This window comes from Hemitrygon akajei, chromosome 5 (genome assembly GCF_048418815.1).
Source record: "Hemitrygon akajei chromosome 5, sHemAka1.3, whole genome shotgun sequence".
Classification (NCBI taxonomy): domain Eukaryota; kingdom Metazoa; phylum Chordata; class Chondrichthyes; order Myliobatiformes; family Dasyatidae; genus Hemitrygon; species Hemitrygon akajei.
Genome location: NC_133128.1, coordinates 104066737 through 104080553, shown reverse-complemented (window position 1 = coordinate 104080553; position 13817 = coordinate 104066737). Strand labels below are relative to the sequence as shown.

Below are 13817 nucleotides of genomic sequence, written 5' to 3'. Positions count from 1 at the left end.
CAATGTTGTGCCAACCCTTTAACATACTCCAAGATCAACCCAACCCTCCTCACCCACATAGCTCACCACTTTTCTTTCGTCCATATGCCTTTAAGAGGTTGCTCATGGCTAGCATCAGCTCCTGCCTAAGCAAGGATCTGTACCCACTGCGATTTGCCTATCACCACAATAGGTCTACAACAAATACAATCTCATTGGCTCTTCATCGGCTTTAGATCACCTGGACAACACTAATACTTACATCAGGATGCTGTTTATTGACTACAGCTCAGCATTTAACACCATCATTCCTACATTGTTACATTGCAATATATATTAATAAAAAAACTGTAACCATGTGAGTGTTGAGTGTGACTGTAGTGTGGGAGTGTTCAGTGTGTAAGTGTGAGTGTGGGAGTGTTAAGTGTGGGAATGGTGAGTGTGGGAGTGTTGAGTGTGAGTGTGTGTGTTGAGTGTATGAGTGTCAGTGTTGAGTATGTGTGAGTGTTCAGTGTGCGTGTTGAGTGTCTGAGTGAGTGTGAGTGTTGAGTGTGTGAGAATTGAGTGTGTGAGTGTGATAGTGTTGAGTGTGTGAGTGTGAGATTGAGTGTGGGAGTGTTAAGTGTGTGAGTGTGTTGAGTGTGTTGACTGTGTTGTGTGTGCGTGAGCGTGTGAGTTTGTGTTGAGTGCATTGTGTGTGTTGAGTTTGTTGAGTGTGTGTGTGTTGGGTGTGTGAGTGTTAAGTGTGTGATTGTGAGTGTGAGTGTTGAGTTTATGAGTGTGTATGTGTGTGTGTGCACTGTACATCTATGGGAAGGGCTATATTAGAAGAAGTTAAGACATGAGTGGCTTTCATTACCTGGATCTAGTTCCAAGCAGTTGGAATGCTGATCTGGATAGCAGACGGTTCCAGTGCTGTAGATTGTGCTCATATTATTCAGAATATTATTCAGCTGTAATAAGAAATATTAATAAGGTGCTTTGCTTTGAACATCTGCATTTTACTGTCTCAATACAGCCATGACACTGAGACAATGAACATCTATTCTGATTATTCAGGAGCTGTGGACATCAGTAAAGCAAGTTATAAGGCTGAGAATTGTAAGATCCAGAAAAAAAAAAGTCAGAAACAAACACTGAGTGCAAGGAAGGCAGTCAGCCATTTGCCTGGGAGTAACAGAGGGAAGTCTACACATCTTCCAAAACAATTTTTATAAGTCATGTGATCAAAGCGCTGTGATGACATCACATGCAATGAGTTGCTTGCTACTAGAGTAGAGTGAACACCCACGTTTGCACTCTCATGATTGTTACTGTCAATAACACTAGCAAGCTGTTTGTTTGCTGAGTCCTTTATCTGCAAATCTCCATGCTGGGAAACATTAGAGATGAAACCTGCTACTCCAGGAAAACCTCGGCTTCTCCCACTCCCAAAACACCCCTTCCCACCTAGCCTTTCAAATCCTACAGTCACAGAACACTCAGCAAACCCAAGTCACAAGGTTCAACCACCTGCCAATGTCAAGAGTTGTTCCCTGTCCCGTTTCCCTCCTGTTAACTTAGCTACTGCTGGACAATGGCATCAAAATCAACAGCACACACACTCCTCCACTCTTCCACGTTCTCATCAGCACCTCCCACACCTAGTGGAAGATGTGAGGGGCTAGTTCAGTGCTGGCAAACAATGATAACCACTGAAAGGTGAATGGGAAGAAACATTTCAGTACAAAAAATCCCTGAAGTATTATGTTGAAAATTTTTGTCATAGAATTAAACAGCACAGAATCAGGCACTGAAACTCATTGATCCAACAGCCCATTAAATACCTATTTGTGTAATTTGTAATCTTCCCCATTCCTAACAATACTCCAGATTCCATCACACACTTGGGACAATTTACTGGCCAGTCAGAATGTTCGAGAAAATGGGAGCATCCAGAAGAAACCTGCAAGGTCACATGAACAGCATGCAAACTCCACACAGACAGCAAGGGGGTGTTAGGCTTGGACCCATGTCACTGGAGTTGTGAAGCAGCAGCTCCTACTGTCTCTACTGTTATCATAGTCTTAAACAGACTTCTTGTATGGTCACAATGAACTCTTAATCTCTCCATTGACCTTACTCTTTATTTCTCTACCTGTGCTGCACTATCTCTGTAACTGTGACACTTCATTCTGCATTTTATTTGGAATGATCTGTCTGGGTGGCATACAAAGCTTTACCATGTATCTTGGTACATGTGATAAATAATAAATAGATTATCAATTATTAGTTGCGCCACTGTGCCATCCTTGTAATGCATTCATAAAGGCTACTAAATTCATAATTCATAGGTTTCTAATATAATAATAGTTCGGAAACAGAATCAGAATCAAGTTTAATATCATTGACAAATATCGTGAAATTTGTTGTTTCGCAGCAGCTATACAATAATACATAATACATATTATAATACATAATACAAACTGTAAATTACAATAAGAAATACATATTTTTTCTTTCTTTTTCCAATATTTTTATTAGTTTCTCCATAGAAGAATACAGTGTACAAGAAAGTGTATATAAAAGGTCAAAAAAGATTTTTTTAAATTACCAATTACATTACATCTGTTCTTAATAACAATATCATTACCCTGTATTCATATAAGTTAATCAATAGTTATATTGAACTATACTAATTTATTACAAAAAAAAAGAATCTAATCCCTACCAAGACTGAAGCTGTTCATTAAGGAGCAAAGAAGGTAAAATACCTTCTTATATAATAAAAATTAGTAATAGCCAACAACTGAGTTTAAACAACGAATTGGTTTTGAAAATAATTCAGAAAAGTCCCCTCTATGTTTGAAAGTCTTGACAAGATTCAGAAGTTGAACAATGAATCTTCTCTAAATCTAAACATGACATAACATCGCATAACCATTGAGCATGAGCAGGAGGAAAAACATCTTTCCATTTAAACAAAAGCATCCTCCTAGCTATAAGAGAGCATATGCACTAAACTGATTGAACTTTGATAAGTTGGCGCCTTTTGTTTTTTTCTTGTATATATATATATATATTGTATTGCCTAATACTCTTTTAATTTTAGTAAACTCTTTAAAGTGTATTTCATAACGGTATTTGTTGTGGGTTTGATACTGTTGGCGGGCGCGAGGCATAAACGCGATTCTCACAGCACCTGCGTGTACGGGAGGTGGGTTGGTGTGTGGCTGGATCTCTTTTTCCCCTAGACATATACCAGCCTGTTGGGTAAGTGTTACATTTGTGGGGGCTCATCCGGGATTGGATTGTCAGAGGGCTGTGGAATCGCGCAGGTAGTGAGCGGAAATGGAGAGAGAGAAAATTGTTCGCTGGTGCCGATTTGAAGGTGTACCGGTACAGTACGCATGCGTAGTGAGCGGAGTGGATTTTCGAGTTTTGGGAGACACGGTAGTGCGGGGGTTAAGTTTGGTGAAGGGTATGGGGCAGGTAGAATTGGTAGCTAGACGGTGTGGTAAAGAGATGGAGTCTAGCTGGGTGTTGGTTAGTACGAGTGCTGACGTCAGGACGTTGGAACTGCCGGCGACGGTCAGTGTACCGGGGGAGGAGGAGCTGTGGGGACTCTACACTCTCTCCGAGGATGAGGCTGAGGAGACATCGGAGGAGGAGCTAGAGCTAGAGGAAAACCCCGGAGAGGTGGCAGGCACTAGCAAAGGGAGGAGGGAGGAGGGAGTCGTGACTAGGCCCCGCTCCCCAGGTAGAGTGGAAGCTGGTGGGAGTGGCCGAGAGGCCACGGCTGAAGCTGGGGGTGTTCTCCGGAGCCAAGCCTACTCTGGATGGGGAGGTGGACTATGAGACCTGGATCGAGCATACGTCCTTGATGTTAGAGGAGTGGCCAGGCTCGGAGGAAGAGAAGCGGCAGCGATTGGTGGGAAGTTTGAGGGGTTTAGCAGCCAAAACAGTTTGGGAGTGGAAAGCTGAAAAGTCTGGGGCCTCAGTGGAGGAATGTATAGAAGTTTTGGAGGGAGCATTTGGGTTGTCAGGGGAACCCTGGCTGCTTTTAGCAGAGTTCCAATGCCTGGAACAATGGAGAGGGGAAAAGCTCTCTGAGTACATATTTAGGATGGAGGGGATGCTCTCGGGGCTGCGGCGCCGGGGGGTAGTGAAGGCGCCTGACGTGGCTAGTGTGAGGATGAGTCAGTTATTCAGTGGCTCTCTGAAGGAGGACAAGGTGGCGTGGACTATTAGGCAGGCTTATAGGAAAGGCCCCCCTCCATCATTCGGGCAACTGATTAGAGAGGTGCGGGAGGAAGAGAGAGCGTTGGGGCGGAAAAGGGGCGCGGGCCTGCGGGAGCAATCCTCAGCGATACAGGAAGTGGTGGCTGGGTGGAGGAAGAATCCCCTCTGGAGGGGAGGGACAGGGGAGGTACCCACTCTCAGGGGCGACCAGTGCCGTGGGTTGGGAGTGGGAGTCGTCCTGGGAGAGGAGGGGTGGCAGGCAGCATGTGCTTTAACTGTGGGAAAGAGGGGCATTTCAGGCGGGACTGTGGGCGGCCGAGGGTGTGCTATAGCTGTGGAGAGGAGGGACACTTTAGGTGGGATTGTGAGAGACAAGGAGTTCCGTGGAGGACAAGCCCCCCTGCGACTAAGAAGGGGGAGGTGTCGGGAAACTTAGGAGAGGCTCAGTGAGGGAACGGACTGGAGCCTCTGGAGGAACACGTTCCCAGAGATCAGCCAGGGGACCACCGGGTGCCCACCCCTCTATTCCAGATGGGCTGGTAGGACCCCGTGCCAGTGTGGGTCTACGGATAGAGGGAGTTTACGCAAAAGCCGTTCTGGATACGGGATCGCAGGTGACCTTATTGTACCGGTCTTTCTACAACCAATATCTAAAGCATTTGCCCGTAACCCCATTTGACGCCCTGCAGATTTGGGGTGTGAGCGAGGGTGACTACCCGTACAATGGGTACCTATCGGTGAGATTGGAGTTCTCGGAGGGCGATGTGGGAGTGTCCGAAGCTATTGAGACGTTGGAGTTGGTGTGTCCTGACCCGGTGGAAACTGGTGGTGCTGCCCTCCTGGTGGGGACTAATTCCCCCGTTGTGCGACGGCTCCTGGGAGCTTGTAAGGAGAAAGCAGGGGGAAGATTTTCTGGAGACCCTCTCGGTGCATCCAGTGTTTCGAGTAGTGTTCGAAGAAGGGTTGCCTCACTAGGACTGGACCCGGAGTGTAAACGCGGGACGGTGTGGTGTACGCAGGTGAGGCCCAAGGTGATCCGACCCGGGGAGGTAGCACTAGTGATGGGGACCCCCAGATTCCCAGGAGTGCCGACGGGCGAAGCCCTGTTAGTAGACGCCCCGGACAATCTTGAAGGAGAGACACGATTTCCGGCGGGGGCGCTGGTGAGGCCCGAAGTGCAGAGACCAGGGGTGGTACATGCGAGGCGTATAGCTATAAGTGTCAGGAACACCACGGCAAGAGAAATCACCTTTAAGAGGGGAATGCCACTGGCACATCTGTTCCCGGTGACGGTAATGTCTAGCACACCAGTGAGGACCCCTAATGGGGAGGGATCGGAGCATCGAAGGGAGCTGACCGCTGAAGTCTTTAACTTCGGGGATTCCCCTGTGTCGCCGGAGTGGAAACACAGGCTAGTGGAGAAGATGCTGAAGATGGAAGCTGTTTTTTCTCGGGGCGAGTTTGATGTTGGCTGCTCCAAAAGCACTCGCCACACCATCCGGGTGACGGAGGACACCCCGTTCCGAGAGAGATCCCAGCGGCTGGCTCCGGCAGATGTTGAGGACATGCGGCAGCACTTGTGCAAGTTGAAGGAGGCTGGAATCATAGCTGAGTCCCGAAGTCCTTATGCGTCCCCAATAGTGGTGGCACGGAAGAAGAGTGGGCGAGTGCGCATGTGTGTTGACTACAGGACGTTGAATCGGCGAACTGTCCCTGATCAATATACTGTCCCAAGAGTCGAGGATGTGCTGGCCTGCCTGAGCGGTGCGAAGTGGTTCAGTGTGCTGGATTTAAGAAGTGGGTATTACCAGATCCCGATGAGTCCAGGCGATAAAGAGAAGACCGCTTTTATCTGCCCGCTGGGGTTCTTTCAGTTCGAACGAATGCCCCAAGGCATATCGGGAGCCCCAGCCACCTTCCAGAAGCTCATGGAGAGAACTGTGGGGGATATGAATCTGTTAGAGGTGCTGGTGTACCTGGACGATTTGATAGTGTTTGGATCGACTTTGGAGGAACATGAGGAGAGGCTGCTGAAGGTGTTGGGCCGGCTTAATGAAGAAGGGTTGAAGCTTTCCCTGGACAAATGCCAGTTCTGCAAGTTGTCGGTTAGCTACGTTGGTCATATCATTTCGCGAGAGGGAGTGGCTACTGATCCAACCAAGATAGATGCCGTGACCACCTGGCCGAGACCCCAGAAAGTGGGCGCTCTGCGCTCATTTTTGGGGTTCTGTGGGTATTACCGGCGATTTGTGAAAGGATACGCCAAAGTGTGTCACCCATTGACTCAGCTGTTGTGTGGCTATCCCCCGGTGGGAAAGAAAAGGACGGGGGACCAGAGGCAGGACGCTGGAGGATACTGGAACCCGGCGGAACCTTTTGGCTCGAGATGGGATGATCAATGTGAAGAGGCGTTCCGATCTTTGAAAAGGGCACTGACCCAGGCCCCGGTGTTGGCTTTTGCCGATCCCCAGAAGCCATATGTGCTGTACACGGATGCTAGTCGAGAGGGTCTCGGGGCTGTTCTGTTCCAGGAGCATGGCAAAGCATTGAGGCCGGTAGCCTTTGTCAGCCGAAGCTTGTCGCCATCGGAGAGAAACTATCCCACTCACAAGTTGGAGTTCCTGGCGCTGAAGTGGGCGGTGGTGGACAAGTTGGGCAATTACCTGTACGGAGCCAAGTTTGAGGTGCGAACAGATAACAATCCGCTCACTTATATTTTGACTTCGGCAAAGCTGGATGCCACAGGACGTCGGTGGTTGGTGGCCTTGTCGGTATATGATTTCAGCCTGAGGTACCGGCCCGGAAGCAAGAATGTCGAGGCGGATGCTTTGTCTCGTCGGGAGCCGTGGGAACAGGAGAGGGATGAGGAGTGGGAGAGTGTCCCTGCCCCTGGAGTGAAGGCAATGTGTCAGTTTGCTATCACCGTGAAGGCCGAGGGAAGAGGGAGGCTGGAACGAGCCGTGGACCATTTGGGGGGTTTTGACGACGCCATACCCCTAGCTTACTGTGACCTGACCGCACTGCGGACTAAACAGTTGCCGGAACTGAGTCCGGGGGAAGTGGCAGCTGCTGAGCAAAATGACCCGGGCATTGGCACAGTGTGGAGAGCGGTCGAGAGGGGGGATGGGGCATTGGCTGAGAAGGCGAAACACCCATTCGTGCCCCTGTTGTTGAAGGAGTGGTCTCGGTTGAAGTTAAAGAACAAAATCTTGTACCGGGTAATGGCGCCTCTGGACCAACCCCACTGATGGCAACTGGTCCTGCCGAAGGAGTATCGGCAGGCTGTACTCCAGGCCCTACATGATGATTCTGGACACTTGGGGGTGGAAAAGACCTATGGATTACTCAAAGACCGGTTCTACTGGCCCCGGATGAGGGGGGAAGTCGAAGAATATTGTAGGGGCTGCAGTTGTTGCATCTGGAGGAAGACCCTGCCCGCGTTGGCGGCTCCACTGTCGCACTTGCAGAGTGCGGGACCTCTGGACCTGGTATGTATGGATTTTCTGTCGATTGAACCTGACACCAGCAACACCGCGAATGTCTTAGTCATCACCGATCATTACACTCAGGCATTTCCCACTAAGGATCAGAGGGCGACGACAGTGGCGAAGGTGTTATGGGAGAAGTATTTTGTTCATTACGGCCTTCCCAGGCGAATCCATAGCGATCAGGGGCGGGACTTTGAGAGCCGCCTTATCCATGAATTACTGACTATGCTTGGGGTTGAGAAATCCAGGACTACCCCATATCACCCACAGGGAGATCCGCAGCCAGAGAGGTTCAACCGGACCCTGTTGGATATGCTCGGGACGCTGGAGATTGGGCAGAAAAGCAGGTGGAGTCGTCATATTGGACAATTGGTTCACTGTTACAATTGTACTCGCAATGATGCTACAGGATATTCGCCCTATTATCTGATATTCGGGCGGGAAGCGAGGTTGCCCATTGACTTGTGTTTTGGGGGTGAAGTGGGTGAATTACCCGGGAAGTCCCATCTAAAGTATGTGTCCGACATGAAGAGGGAGTTACAGCGGGCGCACGAGTTGGCCGAGGCGGCGGCTACCAAACAAAATCAGAGGAATAAGATGCGGTATGATCGAAAGGTGAAGTTTGTTCAATTATTGCCGGGCGACCGGGTCCTTTTACGGAATTTGGGACTCCCTGGTAAGCACAAGTTGGCAGACCGATGGGCGGCCAGCCCCTATGTAATAGAGAGCCAGATGCTGAACCTGCCAGTTTACCGGGTGAAACCTGAGGATGGGAAAGGGCCTATCAAGGTACTCCATCGGAATCACCTGCTGCCGCTGGGTCAAGCGGTGCAGGTGGATACAGAGCCAGAGTGGGAGGTTACGCCCAGTACAAGGACTCTACGAGGGTGCAGAGAAAGGGAAGAGACCGCTGCTGAAGAGCGGGGACGGGTCCCTCGCCCGGAAATGGCTACTGATTCGGAAGAGGACGACTCAGATGAGTGGCCCCTGTTCCCATTCGCTGGTGCTCCAGTACCCGGAGAGGAGGCTTCTGGCCCTTCCCATACTGAATTGGGTGAGAGGAGGGAAGGTCTTGAGGGTCAGATGGAGAAGCAGCCAACAGTGGTGGGAGAGAGGGTGGAGCCCGAGCGTGAGCCGGAGAGATCTCAGGTGAGGGAGGATCCCCGTGAGGAAGGGGGTGAGGGTCTGTCAGGAAGACCTGGGGTGTCCGAGACAGTGGGTTCGCAGGTGGAGAGGGAGCCCAGGGGGGCAGAAGGGGTATGGAGATCTCAGAGGATTAGGCGCCCCCCCAGAGCGGTTGACATATGTGGTACCAGGAGAACCGAGTGTGATTTCTACTGCTCTGGGTAGTTATGTCACTGCTTTCTGCACCTGGGTTGGGTTTTGGGTGTTGCAAGAAGCTTTGGGGAACTCTAGTAATGCCATGAGGGCATGACATTTGCTGGTGGGGAGAGAATGTACAATGTCCTGTGTATGTTACTAAAAAGGGCTTCTTTGGTTTGTTACGAGTAGGAATGCTTCTTTGTCTGTTAAATGTTTCTCTCGCCGTTGTTTCACTTTAGAATGGCTGATATGGTAATTGTATTCATTTGTTAATGAATGGGGAATGTTATTGTGTTTTGTGAGGCTGGGAACTTGGGGGAGGGGTTGCGCGGGCTTGGGGTGTGAGGAGAGTCCGGAGGGAGACGCCGAGGAAGGAGGACGTGCGCTCGGACGACGACCGGGGAGTCCGAAGTGGGAGTTTCGGGAGGACAACCACCGAGGAGTCGAGTGGTTCGCTGGATGAGCTCCACCGATGTGCACTAAACTAACTGAACTTTGATAAGTTGGCGCCTTTTGTTTTTTTTCTTGTATATATATATATTGTATTGCCTAATACTCTTTTAATTTTAGTAAACTCTTTAAAGTGTATTTCATAATGGTATTTGTTGTGGGTTTGATACTGTTGGCGGGCGCGAGGCATAAACGCGATTCTCACAGCACCTGCGTGTACGGGAGGTGGGTTGGTGTGTGGCTGGATCTCTTTTTCCCCTAGACATATACCAGCCTGTTGGGTAAGTGTTACAGCTGAATAGAATCCAATTTACCAACTATTTGTTTAAATTCAGAGCTGAATTGTTGAAACTTCTCAGAGGCTTCTCATGTATGATTTTGCAGCAAATCTATAATAGAATCTAAAGAAACAGGGGGATCATCCTTTTTAGTACCTCTGCCACCCCTTGATGTAGTAATAATGAAAAAATATCACACTTAAAAAGGAAGTTTCAAGACAGGTTGAAATACTAAGATAATTAGAGTTGGAGCAATGGGAGATTGCTGCTACTCCATCAGCCACCACCAGGAAATCGATATTTTTAAAAAACAAATTAAATAAGTAGTGCAAAAGAGAGAGGGAAAAACTGAGGTAGTGCACATGAGTTCATTGTCCATCCAGATATCTGATGGTGGAGGGGAAGAAGCTATTCCTGAAATGTTGAGTGTGTGTCTTCAGACTCCTGAACCTTCTCCTTGCTGGTAGCAATGAGAAGAGGGTATGTCCTGGGTGGTGGGGGTCCTTAATGATGGATGCCACCTTTTGAAGATGTCCTGGATGCTGGAGAAGCTAGTGTCCATGATGAAACTGTCTGAATTTGCAACAGTCCAGTCAGTTGGTTGGCACAGGTTTTCAGAGCCTGACCAGGTACAGCATCAGGGGCTTGATGCCTTGCAAGTGTTCACTCTCTTGAAAGATGTTCTGATGTAGGCCTCCGAGACAGAGATCACCAGGTCACCAGTTGCTGCAGGGGTTCACACAGGTGTAATTTTATTCTCCCTTTCAAACCGAGCATAAAAGGCATTGAGCTCATCTGAAAGTGAAGCATCACAGCCATTCATGATGTTAGGTTTCAGCTTGTAGGAACTAGTGACCTGCAAACCCTGCCAGAGATGACATGCATCCGATTCCATCTCTAACCTCAATCAGAATTGTTTTTTGCCCTTAAATTAGCCTCCCATTGTTCATACCTGAACTTCTTGCATAGTTCTGGATCACCGGTCTTGAAGATCTATCACTCTGTTGTTCTGGTTCATCCACAGCTTTTGTTTGGGCATCTCTGCTATATTCTTGAAGGCACACCCACACATCCACACAGGTTTTGATGAAGTCGGTGATAACTGTGGCACCGGCGTAACCTGCCTGCTTAGAATTTCTTAAAGAGGAACTGCACTCACAACCTGAATCTGCTAATTGAGGTTCTTCAATTTTGAGTACCGATAGATTTTTTAAAACCTCTTGAAACAATGTTGCTTTCTGAAGTCCCCATGACTGTGACTGTGGATTTCAGCTGTAGTAGTACTATATTTGATGATTCCCATTAGATCTACATGCAAAGAGTTGGCACTTAGCAGCGCCATCTTACCATTAAATTCAAGGCAGCTGTTTCTGCATATCTGCTAACATTTTCAATAGAATACAGTGGGTAACTGCTCTAAAGAGGATGGTTACTTACGAGGTTATAATCATTTGTGGGTAAAATGCCAGATCCTTTGTCTCGAAGCATTTTCAGTTGTTGTTTGATTGCTTCATTCTCTATCTGGGTGAGGTCAATCTTGCTGGCATTATCAGAAGCTTGTTGGTAAAACTGAGACCACACAGCACCTGCCGCATTCTGCAAAAAAAAGGAAGTTGATTTGAATCAAAATCTTTGCCATACATTGTGTCTAGTTTCAGTTTTGCATTCACCTGACAGCAGGTCTGTCCTTCTCTCCACAGGAACTACCTGACTTGTTGAGCAATTCCACTCGTTTCTGGTTTTGTTTCAGAATGCTGTCTCCAAATATAGATTCTAGTTGTGCTTTTTGACAATTCATTCTCCCATACATTGTCTTGCTGACATTATTTTTTCACTGACCATTTGAATCCTTTAATCAATTTTAAAAGTTTCATTTAGCTTTTTCATTTTAGTTCAGTCCTTTGTATTCTGTTGGTATACACTTTCCTGCTGTAGTCATTCAGCAAGGAAACATGGGCCAAGTACTAATCCCAGTCCTCAGTGTGTAGCCCTCAAATCCAGGATGTGGGTGGCAGAGTAGAGTTGGTGCCTTGTAGCTCAGTAGCCTCCTTATTGTTGATATGTTCTCCCTGTGAATGTGTAGGTTTCATGGAAACAGGCCATTCAGCCTATCACATCTGTACCAATCCATTCACATGTAAGGGTTTTTCTTTTCATGTTAACTGCTAAGGCTAATAAAATGGCTTCTCTGTAATGTTAACTGCTGAGCTAATGAGTTCTCTGTAGCAGCATGTTTGGGTTATAACTAGAGATAATGGGACTTGGAATTCAGTTGTTAACCAAAGGGAGAGATATTATTCTTCCTTGTCTGTATAAACGTTGTTAGTTTTCGCAAGCTTTGGCAAGAAAGCGTGAGGGGAATGAAGAGACGAAACGCAAATTGAGGAGTCGGTGGGCTACCCGACACTCCGGGCTCCGGTGGGAGCCGGAGGTCAACGACAATCGAAGGAGGAATCAGTGAAGGGGAACCATGAGCACAAGTTGTGCACGAGCTGATTAATAAAATTCTTGGCACCTTTTATTTTATATTTTGTTTCTCTACTAACCCCATAGTCAAATATAAAATCTGAATCGTTTAACCGCATATTGTGCACTGCTTGTTATTCCGGGGTACTGGTTTGAAACAGGAGACACGGCATGCAGCATCCACCCGAATGAGAGTTCTAAAGTTTGGCCAGGCAGGAGGTTATCACCCCCGAGATCATGCCACTAGGCAAAGCGAGTGTTACACACATTAATCCCATTTTCCAGTACTTGGTTTGTAAACCTTCTCTGCCTGGGTGATACAATTGCTTGTCTGGATGATTCTTAATGGTCAGCAGTGACTCTGCTTCCACCCCTTCATCTGGTCATGTATTCCAGGTCCTCTCCACTCTCAGTAGAAAAATACCCCTCAGATCCCTTCTTATCCATTATCCTCAATTTAGTTATATTCACCTTTGATAAAGGACAAGGTTTCTTGCAGTCTGCTCATCAGAATTCTACATATCTCTGTCTTGTCCTCTTTATTCGCCTCCACTGCAGAGACATCTAGGCCTCAAAAATTCAGTCCGATAGGTCAAGCAGAACCTGTCCTTGACAAAGCCTTGCTTATTATTGCTGATCAGTCCTTGCCTTTCCAAGTGATCATTAGTCCTGTCCCAAGAACCTTTCTCCAATAACCTCCTCCCTCGTCCTTATTAGAGAGAGAGACAGAGAGAGCCTGTGGTATGTTGAATGCCAGATGAAACGCAAAGTCTTTGGGGTAACTACAAGTCTGTGTCTTTGCTATTGCTTTGCTCATGCTTGAGTGTGATGCTTGCTTTTTTTTGCCGGTGGGGAGAGGGGGATTGCAGCACGCTGCCGCTTATGCACAGGAGGGGGAGCTGGGAAGGACTTTGGGGTTCCCACATTTAACTATAGAAGAACCATAGAACATTACAGCACAGAAACAGGCCTTTTGGCCCTTCTTGGCTGTGCCGAACCATTTTTCTGCATAGTCCCACTGACCTGCACCTGGACCATATCCCTCCGTACACCTCTCATCCATGTACCTGTCCAAGTTTTTCTTAAATGTTAAAAGTGAGCCAGCATTTACCACTTCATCTGGCAGCTGATTCCACACTCCCACCAATCTCAGTATGAAGAAGCCCCCCCACCCCATGTTCCCTTTAAACTTTTCCCCCTTCACCCTTAACCCATGTCCTCTGGGTTTTTTTCTCCCCTAGTTTCAGTAGAAAAAGCCTGCTTGCATTCACTCTATCTATACCCATCATAATTTTATATACCTCTATCAAATCTCCCCTCACTCTTCTATGCTCCAGGGAATAAAGTCCTAACCTATTCAACTTTTCTCTGTAGCTCAGTTTCTCAAGTCCCAACAACATCCTTGTAAACCTTCTCTGCACTCTTTCAACCATATTCATATCCTTCCTGTAATTCAGTGACCAAAACTGCACACAATACTCCAAATTCGGCCTCAACAATGCCTTATACAACCTCACCTTAACATTCCAACTCTTATACTCAATACTTTGATTTATAAAGGCCAATGTACCAAAAGCTCTCTTTGCTACTATATCTACCTGTGACGCCACTT

At 47.6% G+C, this 13817-nt stretch overlaps 1 protein-coding gene across 1 annotated transcript in view; it reads right to left on the bottom strand.

Annotated features, from left to right (window-relative positions):
• The window catches only part of ace2 (angiotensin I converting enzyme 2), a 131103-nt gene that overhangs the window by 86477 nt on the left and 30809 nt on the right, over nt 1–13817 (bottom strand). The window contains exons 2-3 of the mRNA XM_073046158.1: nt 11177–11335; nt 839–932 (exon numbers count right to left, since the gene is read on the bottom strand). Of these exons, the coding sequence (XP_072902259.1) occupies nt 839–932; nt 11177–11335 (253 nt within the window). The remainder of the gene's footprint in view (nt 1–838; nt 933–11176; nt 11336–13817) is intronic.